Genomic DNA, 14,677 nt, shown 5'->3' on the forward strand with positions numbered 1-14,677 from the left:
GCGAAATCCACGACAATGACGAAGGTTGAGGGCAAATAGCGATGGCAATAAAGGAAATGGGGGCAATAATGGTGATAGCAGTTGTAAAAAGGAAATGAAAAATGAGGGGAGATAAGAGTAACAAGGGGGTAATTGTTGAGGAAGAAACGCGAAAGGTCAGGGACAAAATTAACCTTTCCACTAACTTTCAAATCACTTAAAGAGCATTTAATGCTCTAGGCATGGCAATTGAAGTGTTGCCTTCGAATAATCCCCGACTTGACGCATTGAGGGCACTATTTTGGCCCAACCCAATAAGCGTCGGAGGTCCACCAAACAAACCCACGACCCGGCTGCACATCCATCACGTGACACGACCTCCTGTGGGAGGACCTAGACAGCTGGCAGAAGCTTCTAAGAGACTGGATTCGAATGAGAGGGCCCACCCGACGAATGAGAATAAAGGAAAGGGACCTACCCCTCTCCTCAGGTATGCCACTTTTACGCTAATTAGCCACTTCTTCGTACGGACGCTTACTTTGGCATCGGAGTGCCCTTGCAGGTGGCTCCACCCACTGATCTACTGACGACTCATAGCTCCGCACCTCATCGCAGCTCTTACATCTAGGTTTCGACCCTCACCTTCAACGATCCATACTCCACCAATTTGACAAACAACCGAACAACTAGAATATGACAATGTCTATTTAATTAAAGAAATAATAAATGATGGTTTCTATGTGAGAAGATAATACATTTCTCTAGAGAAGGTTATTGTCACATTCTGTGTGGGATAGAATTTTTCTATATATCTACATTAAAAAAATTATACTAATTAATACTACTAATAAAAGATTAGTTTATGAAAACTTGTATTCTTATAGAATTTAAATAACTATGTTGTCAAGTATGATCAAATAAAAATTTGGTAGAAAATCAGATACATTTAATTTCACGTAAAGTTGATAGTCGCTAGATCACAATTTAATCAAACCTGTTAAATTATTGAACGACTTTCAATTATCAACTTCATATAGAGTTAATTGCATCTGAATTTTCACCAATAAAAATATATATAGCAGTTATTTGGTAAAAAAGAAATAACAATAACATAGTTTTTATATGATATTAGTTCAACAACAACAACAATAATAATAATATTTCATCAAGAAAGTAATTCATTTAAAACTGTTGTGAAATATTTGTTACTGCAACACTAAAATAATATAATATAAAATAATGATAAAGAAAATATTATTTATTTATTAAAAAATATATAATAGATAATTACATGCAAATATTCATGTCAAAGTCAAAATTATAATTAGGAAGCTAAATGTTAATCAAATTAAAGCACTTTCTTGTTGATTTTCCATCCTTTAAAAGACACAAAAAGAAATGTTGTGAGAATTGCTCTTGCGGAATAGAAGATGATGGCTTTGAATCCTCTACGGAGAAGAAAATGGATTTGAACAGGTGGTAGAGACAAAACCGTAACACTAGTAAAAAGAGCATTAATTAGAATAAGATAAATAATTTTTATTAAAATAGAACCGGGTAAATAAGATAAAATTAAATAGAATAGTAATAGATAAAGTGATTAACTTAAATACTAGTAATGAAGAATATTTTAAAAATAACAATTAAATAGGTATAATAGAAGGTAGCATTGCACCAAAAAAAAAAAATAGTCATAATAATATTAATTAAGAACTAGCAAATAAATCCCACGCAATGATAAACAATGTACAGAAACATTTGAAGCGATGATAAGTTATATAGTTATATATCATCTTTATTTTAATGATGATGATTACGAAAAATAAAATCTAGTTATATTGTATTTGCACCACTGTTTCCATCATCAGACACTGTCTCCTCCATGGCACTGCTGCATGCTCGGCCGCCGTTGCGCGGAGGTTTTCCCGCGCGTTTAAATTTTCCCACCCAGCTACCTGAATATATTTGAAAAAAACAAGGTAAAATCTTTTTTAATATATACTAATTTAACAGTACTCTACAAATGTTCATTGTCACTAACAAGACTAAAACAAATAAAATAAATGAAATATGTCAAATGTACATAAATTAACTTTGAAATAGAAATTGATATGAATGTAACACATTAAAATGTGACATGGAGTGACTCTATTTTTGATAGGACGTAAGAAAGTCCAATGCCATTGGATTTCTAAGTTAATCTGCTTTTTTTAGACTACGAAAATGCTTCTTGTAGATTGCAAAATGAAAAATAATAAAAAAGAAATTCCACATATTGCAAAAAGCTTCACATCTATATTCGTATATTTTTTCAATAAATCTCATTTTTAGGTGTTATATCAAATTTAGATCAATCATGTTATGTATATACTAAAATCAATCACTAGTATAAAATATATGTTAGAATATAAATACATATTAAAAATAAATTAAACTATAAATATATTTATACACAAATACATTAGTGGCTGATTTTAGTATATAAATAATATTTTTTAATTTAGTTTTACTCTAAAATGTATCATGTTGTTGCTTTTGTATATCCATAAAAATTTCTTTATCAAACCATATCCCAAACGGACCCAAATAAACTGTTCCAATTCATACCACCAACAATACCAAAACAAATTGAAGATAGAGATGAGTGAGTGAGTGAGATGGTGCCTACCAATACCATTATTCCCTCGACGAGAAGCGTTGGGCTCAATGACCTTAATAGCTCCATTGGACAGTCCAACTGCAAATTGATTCGGCTCCTGTGGATTTGCTGCAAGTACAACCGGATACACATTTTCGCTACACAATACATCAATACAAATAAAGGTTAAGGTATGTAGTATATATATATAAATGTCATTACGAAATATGTATGTCTTATAAGATTATAACTACCTATTTTTTTACAAGCGAGATAAGATGTTACAAATTTTACTAATCTAAAACACAATAGAATAAAAGAAAAAAAAAACATTTGAAGTACCTATTTGGTATGTTTGGGGTCATGAGGTAAACAGATGGAGCGATACGACATCGTAGCATCAAGGTGTCAGCATTAAATATTACAATGTTGCCATCGGTGAGAGCAGTATAGATCAATTTGCCATTGCCCGAGTATGTAGCACATGATATGGAACCGGACATATGAGCCTTTGGAACCCACTGCAATAACAATAATAATCCAAACACACAAAATAGTTTCATTGACACTAAATTGAAAACATGGACTGCGATGTTTTGAGGCATAGATGCCTATATTATTACCTGCATAACCAGTTCCATTCTTGATGCATCATATAGACTTAGCACCTCGCGGTGGCATACCAGCAAGTTTATCTGATTACAGTGAAATTGCACTTGAGTATCGCCGGTAACTGGACTTTCGTCGCGCAAATACATTTTCAATGATTTCTTCAAATTCCATGTGTCAGTGCTCCAAAAGAAGATCTACAAAATAAAACGTGCATGAATAATTATATTTCTAACAGATAACCAGAAAACTCGAATCGGACGATTAACCATTCATACCTGAGCATCGGCATCTGATGAAACCAAGACAGCCAGCAGCATTGAGAAAGCTAAACTAGTGATGCACTTCTCATCGCCAGTCAATTTAGCTTTGACCTAAACGCCAAATAATTAAGGAGGGTACATGCATTAGTATATATGATTAGAGTTATAAACAGTGATGGATTCAAAAAAAATTTGATAGTAGAGAGAAAATATATATAGCATGATAATTTTTATAATAAAAATATTATATTTTTGTAAAAAATTAGCTAGTAAATTATCTATTATAAATTTGTGTATAAATATATATATTATTTAACTTATTTTTAATATATATTTTATATTTTAAAATTATTATGTACAAATAATTATTTTTTATATATACATAACATAATTGTTGGTATAATTATATTTTGTTATTATAAAATATGATTAGTCTTCTCAATATTCAATTATAAATAAAAAAACTAAAATAGTAATTTAAATAATAATATATAATTTAAAATTTTATTTTTTATATTTTATATTTTAAAAAGATTGAATAATTTTTTATTGACAATATAATTAAAATGTCTCATTTTTATATATATGTTGTTAAACAATTATTTAAAAATATTTAAAACCCATCTTTCATACAATTAGTTTTGATCTTAATGATATTTACAATTAAAAAAATTTATTCAATTATTGTAATTGTTATGAAAAAATTAAAACTAATTTTAAAAGAAAAAACATTAATGAATAGATAATATTTTTTTAAGTCGATTTTTAAGAAACAACACCAATCTCATTTAAATTTGAGAATTTATCATTATAATGCACATCTAATATAAAGTTTTTAAATTGATTATCAAATGTCAAAAATTGAATAAAAAATTATTATAGAATCAAATTTAATAATTTAATAAAGAGAAATAAAGATTATTATTATATACTATTTAAAAAAATTCAAATTCTAATGAGACGCTTTAATATAAGTAGATCCGTTCCGTCCCTGGTTACAAATAAACAACAAAGTCTATTCCCAAACATTCCTTGCTTGCGGGTTAAGTAATTACCTCTTCCGACTGAATGTTGTAAATATGGATGGAGGAATCTTCCTTTCCAATTGCAACAACGTTATTATCTTGAGGGTGAAATGCAAGGCAAGTTGAACGAGGTGGTGGCGACATGAAACTCACCATTACCTGAATCACACATATGGCAATACTTTGTCACACCTCACAATCAGTGTACTTTGTTCATCACTCACATGCCATATATATTATTACTTATTAGATATAGATATATATTTTATATGATATAAAAATACAAAATCAAATATAGTCTGGTAGTAGTAAGGTGAAGATACTAGTTATATAAATTACCTTAAATGAGAGCATGTTGAAAAGTGTAAGTTTTCCTCCGCATGCTGACAAAACATAAGAATCGTTCCTTGAGATGATTGCACAAGGAATTGCGCCTTCTGAATTTTCTGGAACATCGTTTGTCATGACAAAACCGGAATTCGGTCGCCAAAGTACTGGACAAGCACTTGCCATCGCCTTTTATTCATTTAAAATAAAAGGAAAAAGTCAGTCACTCGATCAAAGTTTATATGAATATCTGAATTTAATTGTATAAGACACAGATAACTCTATGAAAACCTTTCCAGTAGGATTCAATTCAGTTTGATTCCATCGCCACAGCTTCTGAGTCCCATTGGAACCAACAGCGAGAAGGCCAACTCCGTTATTCATGTAGACAAGACGAGCAACCTTGTCGGAACAAATTAAATGTACATCCATTATTATTAATCACATGCTAACTACTCACTTAAAAATATTTTTATGTAAAAATGATTATTCAGAACAAAAGTATTATCTGCATACAGAAATAGATGTATAGTTTAATTCTTCTTTAATACGTATTTTATATTTTAATCCATACTTTATCTTAGAAATTGATTTTAATAATGGGAAAGTCTAGGGGCCAGCAATTTTATTGTTTTTTAGCAAGCATGTAACCAGCAGAGAAAGGTGAGCCATTGGATGAAATCTCACACCAATCTCACACCATCAAATCATCATTGATGGCTAATTGATGTCTACAAATCACAAATGTTGCTGGCCCCTAGCATTGCTCTTTAATAATTGATATATACATATGATATGATATGATTGTTTAGTTAAACATATTAAATTATCTACCAGTTATTTTTTGGAAGACAACTTTACTTGGCGCGAGTGATCACCTAATTAATCACATATCAACCGTGCAAACTATAAAAGAATGTAAACGTAAATGTATACCTTGGCTGTGGGATACATGGTATCGGGCAGAGTAATCATTTGACATTTAAGTATTTCTGGTAATTCCGTAAAAGATTTAGATCTACGAGCAGAGCTACTCTCTCCGAGTTCCAAATGAGTCATGGCTGGATTGGTATTCGCTTTGGACGAAACCCGGCAAGACCAAGCTTGAATGGCCCTTAAGTGCTTGATGCCGTCGGCGTTAGCAAAAATCTTTACCCTGCCATCTGCGGTGGTTACAGCAAGCAGACTCCCGATCCTATTAAACCTCACTCGGGGAACACTCTGTATCCATGAACCATGATCCACCATTACAAACGTCTAGAAACAATTAAATAATTAAATAATTAAATTAATTAATACTACTCACTGATAAATTGCCATCAACATGTACACTAGCTAGAATATTAGGGTTGTCCAACTCCCAGAACTTTATCAGCTTGTCTTCGCCGGCAACCAAGAAGCGATTCTTGGTCGTGTCGAATTGCATCATGCCCATCGATTTCTTTCCGAATCCAGCATAGGTTCTCTTTATAACTCCATCATTTTCATTCCACTCAACTAGGAAAGAATCTCCATTGTTTTTACTTATCCCGCAACAAAACAATCTGAGAGAGGATAGAGCATAATATTAAGTCAACTAATTAACGAAACAAATACTCATTATTAAGTCAGTCAGTTAAATTCTTACTTAGTTCCATCGGCGCTATAGAGCATTGTGGTGCAGTATTTTCCATGAGCATCAAATTCCACTTTTGTGTCCGAGTTATCAAACAACCATGCCTTTATTTTTCCATCAACACTACTTGAAAATATGTACTGCGCCCATGCATATAACATTTGTTACATTCATCAGTCAATTATTCATTCCCGTGAAAAACATACACAAGATCACAATCAATATCAGTGTTAGAAAAATTTGACCTCAACGTTTTCCTTCACATTCATACAAATAGAATAAACCGCTGCTTCGTGACCTTGGAAGTTAAACAGGTTGTGTCCGGTTAAGTCCCACACCTAATTAAGAAAACTTTCTCATAATTAGACAAGCCATTACAAATGAAACATGAAACTTTTTTTCTAGTAGTTAGGGTTTGAACTTTAAACTCGAATCGTATCTATAAGACCTTAGATTCAAATCTAGAAACTTTTTCGTCACCTTTATGAGCTTATCATCCCCGCAAGTTACCATGCATAGCTGTTTGTGTGGGGAAGAAAACGCCAAATCATTGACACTGCCAACATGAGCATCAACCTATAAAAGTCAAGTATATACATTAGTAAGAAATTACATAAATCTCTATTACATTTATATCAATCATAATTATTAATCTAAATATATAAATGTATACATTAGTAAGAAATTCATAAATCTCTGTTACATTCATATCAATCATAATTATTAATCTAAATATATAAACAAAGTACCTCCAAATGCTCTTTTAAGTCATTAGGTGCTTGATAAGTATACAGATGAACCAAATGCTTTGTGAAAGCAACCCCTAAACACAGTTATTATAAATCATTAGCAGAAATTTTATAAAAGACATATACTCTTTTCTCTGAAGAAATGTTTAAATGACATTTTCTTCTTTTCGGTTTGTAAATGTTTTTTTCCTGGTATATAATTAAAAAAAATATTAATATAAAATATATATTTATTATATTATCTTTGTTTGTAAATATTTTTTTGTTGTATATAACTCAAAAATGATTAATATAAAATATATATTTATTATTAATATAATAAATTTTATTTTTAATCATGAAATATATAAAAATTATAAATTAAATATTTTTATAATAATTTAAAAGATTTTATATTATTATTTAAATCAACCCAATATTATTACTAATTTATATATATTTATAATAATTATTAAATGATATTTTAATTAAATAAATTTAAATATATTTTATTTTAATTTTATATTATTATTATTTAAGTTAACCAAATATTATTATTAACTTATATATCAATATAATGATTATTAAAATGTATTTTCATTAAAGAAAAAAAATTTGGAATCAACCATTTTCAATTAGCATTGGATTTAGATTAGACTTCTTATTTTGGGAGATTTTTTTTTTTTTTTACCAAAGATAGGAGACTCGAACCCGCAACCTCTGGAGATTATGCCATTTGAGCTATTACTCATTGGCAAAATACATTGTGTTATCTAAGTATTTTTTTTATTAGAAATAATATAGACTTAATTATAATTAATTTTGTAATAAGAGTACATAAAGAGTACATAAGATATAACTATCTAATAAGTATTTTTTAGGTTTATAATCTAAAAAGTTTTTACTTTCAAATTTTAGAGTAAAAATCTAAATAATATTTATTAAATGATTACATTTTATGTACTCTTATTAATTACAATTGAACTTACATTATTATTAATGAAAAATATCTAAAAAAACACATTGAAATATACATTCTTTTAATCTTATAAAATAATATTTTATAAATAGAAAAAGAAAATATTATCTTCATATCTCTCTAGTTTTAATTCTCTCTAGTTTTAATTCTCATTGTCCTCATCCTCAATTAACAAAAACATAAATGCATTTACCAAGATATCTGCCGTCAGCGCTCCATGATACACGGCAAACGGATATATTCGAGTCCTTGGCATACGCAGCCTATACAACCGTTTGCAATTATTATTGCTAAAGTCCAATAGCAAATATATATGCAACATTCCAAAAAAATTAAAAATAAAAAAATACTTATGAAAGAGAGAGAAATTGAAGTGTTAAATTAGTAAACCTGAAATAGTCACCAAAAAAATTAGTAAACCTGAAATAAGACCGAGCAAGTAGCACTGTTCCAAATGGCAAAAGGCTTTAAGATTGGCCTCTCATTGCGCCCTACTTCCCAGAATGAAATTTCACCACTTACAGTTCCAATAAGAAGTGAGGAATGAAGAGAAGGATGAAAATCCATGCTTGTAACCGTTGATCCTTGATTCAATGTACAAAACAACGTTCTAGTAAGGTCATCAAAAGACCGAGGGACTTGTTGACGGACCATCCCAGAATTCGTCGTCTGTATACATTATTTGGATGCTTTAAATTCATCCAGACAAATAATAACAAAAAGAAAACATATTCGGCACCTATTCGCAAGCCTTTGTCATAGAAATAAAAATTATAATACAATAAGTACCTCTGTTGCTTGTGGAACAGATCGCAACCGTTTTCCTCGCTGCTCGTCATTCGTAGGAGTAGGTGGTGTCCTGGAATGCTTCAATGCAGACACTACAAGAATTTGACATAAAAATGTTAAAAATATATTCATACATATACCTCTATCTCTAAGTTTAAAGTTTTAAAATAAATGATTTCACGGCCACAATCTAAATTTAAAAGTTGAGAAATTCATTTTCATTACCTAAGGTTTGGTTCAAGGGAACAGACGTCCCGGCCCCAGTCGCAGCCGCAACCGCAGAAGGATTAACAGCTGCTGGGACTGATGGTGACCTTGCCGCGGCTGAGCTTGCACCGGCCGGACCAGGAGGAGAGCATGTGTGGTCAACGAATAGAGTCCTTATGTCCGGATTCGGCTTTGGGTTCTTGCAAAGCTGATGTTGCCAATTTAGACTTGTATAGATATAGAGAAGTCAAGTCAATCAAAGAAGTCACCAACGTTAAAACATGTTACCATTTTCTTACGGAAATTCTTTACTACCTCTGATTAATAAGTGTTCGCAACCTTGATGGCTTCAATGAAGGAAATACAAGCTTGTCATTCAAACGGGGATTTGCGTCAATCAGTTTCTTAAGCTCTACTATCATTGTTTTCCTAGCTGTTTTGGTATCCCCATATTTTGATAACTGTTCATTATCCCTGCCATTATCCATCAATCAAAACCCATTTCATTTTTATTCGTGGTGCATGCTACTAATTAAATTAAGGGTAAAATATACCTTTTCTTTGGATGTTTGTAATTTTATTAAAAAATACTTTTAATATTTAATTTTATTTCTAATGTTTTTAAATTGTGTCAAAATTATTCTTAAAAATTTTTAATTTTGTCTCTGATATTTTACATAAAATTAATATCTAAGAGTAATTTTAACACAAATAAAAAATATTAGAAATAAAAATAAATGCAGCTAAATATTAAGAATATTTTTAAAAAAATCCACAAATATTAGGTTAAAAAAATATATTTTACCTTTAAATTAATTAACTTTTAGTCGCAGGCAGATATATACATAAATATGTTACCTAAAGTTTTCAAGGGTTAACAGATATGTGATTTCTCTGTATAATTCTTCATTGTATGTTTGGAACACTTTCAAATCCTTCCCCAGTATTTCAAGAGCTCTTGTTTTCTCCTTACTACAAATTAGATGAAATTGTTCCGATTAGATTGAGGTAAAACAAATCCAAACAAATAAATTAATATTTGGTTTTTAAAATTTTAATTTTAAGAAAATCTGAACCAAATTGAATACTGCTGATGATAAGATTAATTTTAATATCACAACATTACAACTTAAGCAATTCCAATATCAAATTACTTCTACCGAGTATATAAACAAAAATACACATAAAAAATTTATAGAAGAAATAAAAGTACACTCAAAATTACTTAATTTTGTTAAAATTATTTTGTTTAAATTAATTTAGACTCTACATCACAAATATTTAATTTTATATCTTAAATTATAAATTTTAAACTTTAAAACTAATTAATGTTGACTAATTAAAAATTAATTATTTATATATTTTCAAATATTATAAAATTGTATGATATACTTCAAAAATTATTTATACTTCTGTTTTTAACATTTTACTGGTCTAACATAAAATTGCAACCATATATTTAATCATTATCAAATCTCAATGCAACAGTTTAAGAAACCATTTTCTATTTGCTTTTATCTCTAAATTCATCAGTGCATATACATACAAACTGATTGAATATAAAGTCACCAAAGAAAAAAAGTGATTGAATATAAAATCTTTTAGTTATTTTAAAATATTTGAAATATATTTTTTGTCCACTACTTTATAGTCTTTCAAGTATATTTTTTATCAAAAATATTTAGTAATAAAAGAATATCAATCAAATAAGACAATAAATAAATAAAAATTAAATAAGATAAATTTAAATTATTTGGACTAATTATTTTTTATCTTCCTAACATCATACTTTTTTATTTACCCTAATTCTAATATAAACAACATAGTTATTGAATATCAAGTACTCATAACAATCAACACTAGATATCATGGTAGCAAAGCATTCAAACAATATGAAAGATGAAAACATGAATTTAAGAAGGGTTTGCAACGATTTAATAAAAGATTGTGGCGGTTCAAATGAGGCTATAATTAGAAAAAGAATATAACCCAATATCCTAGTCGAACAATTAAATTATCTAAACCAAACGGATTTCATTGTAGTGGTTTGGTAAAAATCTATCGAATTCATCATTGTAATAGATTTGCTAGTTCATCCTTCAAATAGTGTGCCTAAGCTTGTTGATTGTTCACTTAAATAATGATGTTTTGTTGAAAACATGTTAAAACTTTACAAAAAAAAATATTTATTTTACAAATTAATTACTTTATTTCCCTACTTTTTCTCAACTAAAAATAACAGTATAAATACTAATATTTTTCTCAACTAAATACTAATATAACACAATTTAACAAAACTCATGCGTCTTCGCATCTTAATTATTGTCTTTATATAAAATATTTTCGTATAAATAATTACATATAAATATATACACACACAAAAATGTGAATGAAAGTAGTACTAATATAAAAACACAAATAATATAATAAACCTGTCCAAGGCTTCGAGATATTTCTGCTTCCTTATTTCAAAGCACATTTTCATGGAGTAACGATTATCAGTCAATTTGGTGAAACCAGATAGGTAATTCTCAACTTCTTCCCACTCTCCGTTTAGTGCTTTCTCTTCAAAGTACTTCATATCAAAGAAGTATCCAGATTCCTGCTGCAACCTACATCACATGCAAACAACAAACAAAAAATAATAATAACAATCACATTCAATTTCCAATTTACTAATTATTTTATAAATGACATCATTGATAATTCTCTTAATTGACATAATTATTATTTCAATTTATGGATACGGCTTTGTTAGAGGATAATGAAAATTAATTAATAATTAATAAAAAAATGTATACCAAAAATTTAAATTTGTATGTTCAATACTTTTAATAACTAATTTTTTTATTATTCTCCTAAATTTATTTCTAAGAGAGTTTTCTTTTCCTGGGGTTCATATATCCTTATGGGTGTTGTCAGCCCCAAAAGATAAAAAGGATGTGGGACTCAATTTAGTAGTGATATTTTTTTTTTTCTTTAAGATGTATATTAATACCTAGGAAAAAATTTAGATTTGATCCACATTCAAAATATCATCATATCGAATTAAATGTGTGTTTGAGGTTCGGATCTAATCTGATAAAAAAAAATTAGCATTTTTTAAAGAATAAAAAACTTTTTTTATTATTCTCTTAAATTTGTTTATTTCTAAAATATTATTAAATAATATTTTTTAAATAATAAAAAAATAAAATAACCAAACATAGACAATCATATCCAGAACTAGAACAAAACAAAATAGAGGTGAGGGCCACAAAGCAACCAGAACTAGGAATTAATGCAAGTAAAACAGAAAAAGCAGACTAGCGGCAAAAAATGCAGGAAAACTGCGGGCTTTCTGGCATGGTGACAAACGAGGCCGAAGGAGTGAGGAATGACTAACGGTGAGCCATCTAACCTTTAGCATGGTGGTCGGTGCATCATTATAACTAGTGATGAGAGGCACTTAAGGGGATGCATGGCCAAAATGGAAGATAGTGAAAAATAGCATTAGTGATGTTTGAATTAGGGTTACGTTACTTTCACAGAGTACAAATCTTTTTATTTATTTATAATATTTTTTAATTATTTAATTAATCAATACAGCAAATATATCTATAAAATCTAATAATCAGATCAGATCTGATAGAAGTGTAGATGGACTAATATCTGCAAAGTTCAAACCAAATACAGATTTGTTTACCCATTATCACAATGAGCAGGTAAAATACATAGAGAAAGCACAAACAAGATGAATAAATATATAATAGCAAACATCAGTAACATGAGAGACAAATGAAGCACAACAGAGAAAATATATCATTAGTGAGCAACAAAGACTGGAGAAGAAGTAGAATAATACACGAGTAAAATTATGGATTGAAACAGAACAAAGAAGGCACGAAAGATTAGAACAAGTAGAAGGACAAAATCAAATAATAGAGGAAAGACTGATGCATACAAAAAAAAGGTTATAGTTGAAACATTTTTATGTTTTTTTAATAAATTTATCAGATATACATGTATAACGTTTAAATTTGATATATCGTCCAGAAATACATCAAATAATATTCAATAGATCTGAATATCAAATTTTATCAAAGAAAATTGGATCAATACCAAATTAAATTTTTATGTTGGTCGATTATGTATGTTGTTCTACAACTCATAAGTTAAAGTATAAAATTATTTTTATTTTTTCAATAAACAAAAATTGAATTATGTTCTCCCATTAAAAGTTTTTTATTTGTGTATTTTTTACAAGGATCTTCAGTAAGACCAAGTTTTAAATTAAAAAAAAATTAAAAAAAATTATTCATCAATTTTTTTATACTTATAAAATTTCTCTCTTTTACTTTTTAAGTTTATTAGCAATCTAATAATGTATCAGATACAAATTAAGTCTAGATTCATAAATTGCCAATGAACCTTACAAATATATAAAAGACACATATTATTAAAAAGAACAAATATATTATGTCTTAAATATGATACACAATACAATCACATAGAAATAAATTTATATAAGTAAATATTTTGAAGAAAAGGAGAACGGTGTTTACTTGTGAATAGTGTCCTTCAAATTCTCTTCTTGAAAGAATTGGAGAATGAGGAACACCAATTCTCTGCTTAAAGATGACATTTTGTCTCACCCTTCTTACAGCAAAAACTATCACAACACCCACTAAAATGAAGAGATGAAGAAACTTTTGAAATCTAGAATTTTAAAAGTTGAAAATCAAAGACAAATTATAAACGTTGTTTAAAAAAAACTTCAAAAAGGGTAATTAAAAAGAGAAAAGGAAAACACAAAAGAGAACCAAAAAGAAAGAAAAGAAAAAATGAAATTAAAATATGCAAGAGAAAGAAAGAGAAAAGAGATATTATGCCTTAATTCTTTAAGTGTATGATATTGTTATACTCTCTACCAGGTGTTTTATAGTGATTTTTTTTGAAAAACTTATAAGTGATAAGACATGGTACTTATAAAAATTTGGATAAATATTTATACTTATTATTTTGTTAAAATGACATAAGCCTAGTAGTCAGCAACAAGTAAGCAGTTGTATTATTTTATAACAATTTTTTTTATTTTGAACTTTGTACCGTAAAATGACATAATCTCTCAATGAACTTCTAGAAATTACACTATAATTAAATATTTGCTATACAATAAATGCATAAAATATTGATAAATTTAATAAAATATTATTCATTAAAATTTTATAATACTCATTAATATTTTTTATTATACTTATTAATGTTTTTGTAGTATAACCATTATTTTTTCTTTTTTTTTAATTTATTTAATATCAATATATCAATCTTTGTTAACATGATTATTGATTAAATTTTTTATACAAATTTAATAAAGTTACACTAGTATTCATTAAATTTAATAAAATAAAAGATATTCATTATATTATAAAAATATTAATGACTATAACAAAAAAATATGAATGAATACTATAAAAATTATTAATGAGTAATTATTTGATTGTACTCGTTAATATTTTTTTATAGTAAATTTTTACAA

At 28.2% G+C, this 14,677-nt stretch overlaps 1 protein-coding gene across 1 annotated transcript; it reads right to left on the reverse strand.

Moving 5' to 3' along the window:
• Positions 1-1,669: 1,669 nt before the first annotated feature.
• On the reverse strand, positions 1,670-14,029 carry LOC112741705 (topless-related protein 2). Its single transcript, XM_025790784.3, has 22 exons — positions 13,704-14,029; positions 11,592-11,771; positions 10,018-10,131; positions 9,475-9,633; positions 9,178-9,386; positions 8,953-9,044; positions 8,584-8,832; positions 8,357-8,426; positions 7,206-7,279; positions 6,937-7,032; positions 6,702-6,794; positions 6,469-6,596; positions 6,148-6,385; positions 5,778-6,062; positions 5,133-5,243; positions 4,854-5,030; positions 4,545-4,673; positions 3,505-3,600; positions 3,241-3,423; positions 2,960-3,138; positions 2,648-2,775; positions 1,670-1,934 (listed from the first exon to the last, which is right to left on the reverse strand). The coding sequence occupies exons 1-22, from the start codon at positions 13,781-13,783 to the stop codon at positions 1,813-1,815; spliced, it is 3,192 nt and encodes a 1,063-aa protein (XP_025646569.1). The 5' UTR covers positions 13,784-14,029; the 3' UTR covers positions 1,670-1,812.
• Positions 14,030-14,677: the final 648 nt, after the last annotated feature.

Source organism: Arachis hypogaea, chromosome 14, assembly GCF_003086295.3.
Source record: "Arachis hypogaea cultivar Tifrunner chromosome 14, arahy.Tifrunner.gnm2.J5K5, whole genome shotgun sequence".
Taxonomy (NCBI): Eukaryota; Viridiplantae; Streptophyta; class Magnoliopsida; order Fabales; family Fabaceae; genus Arachis; species Arachis hypogaea.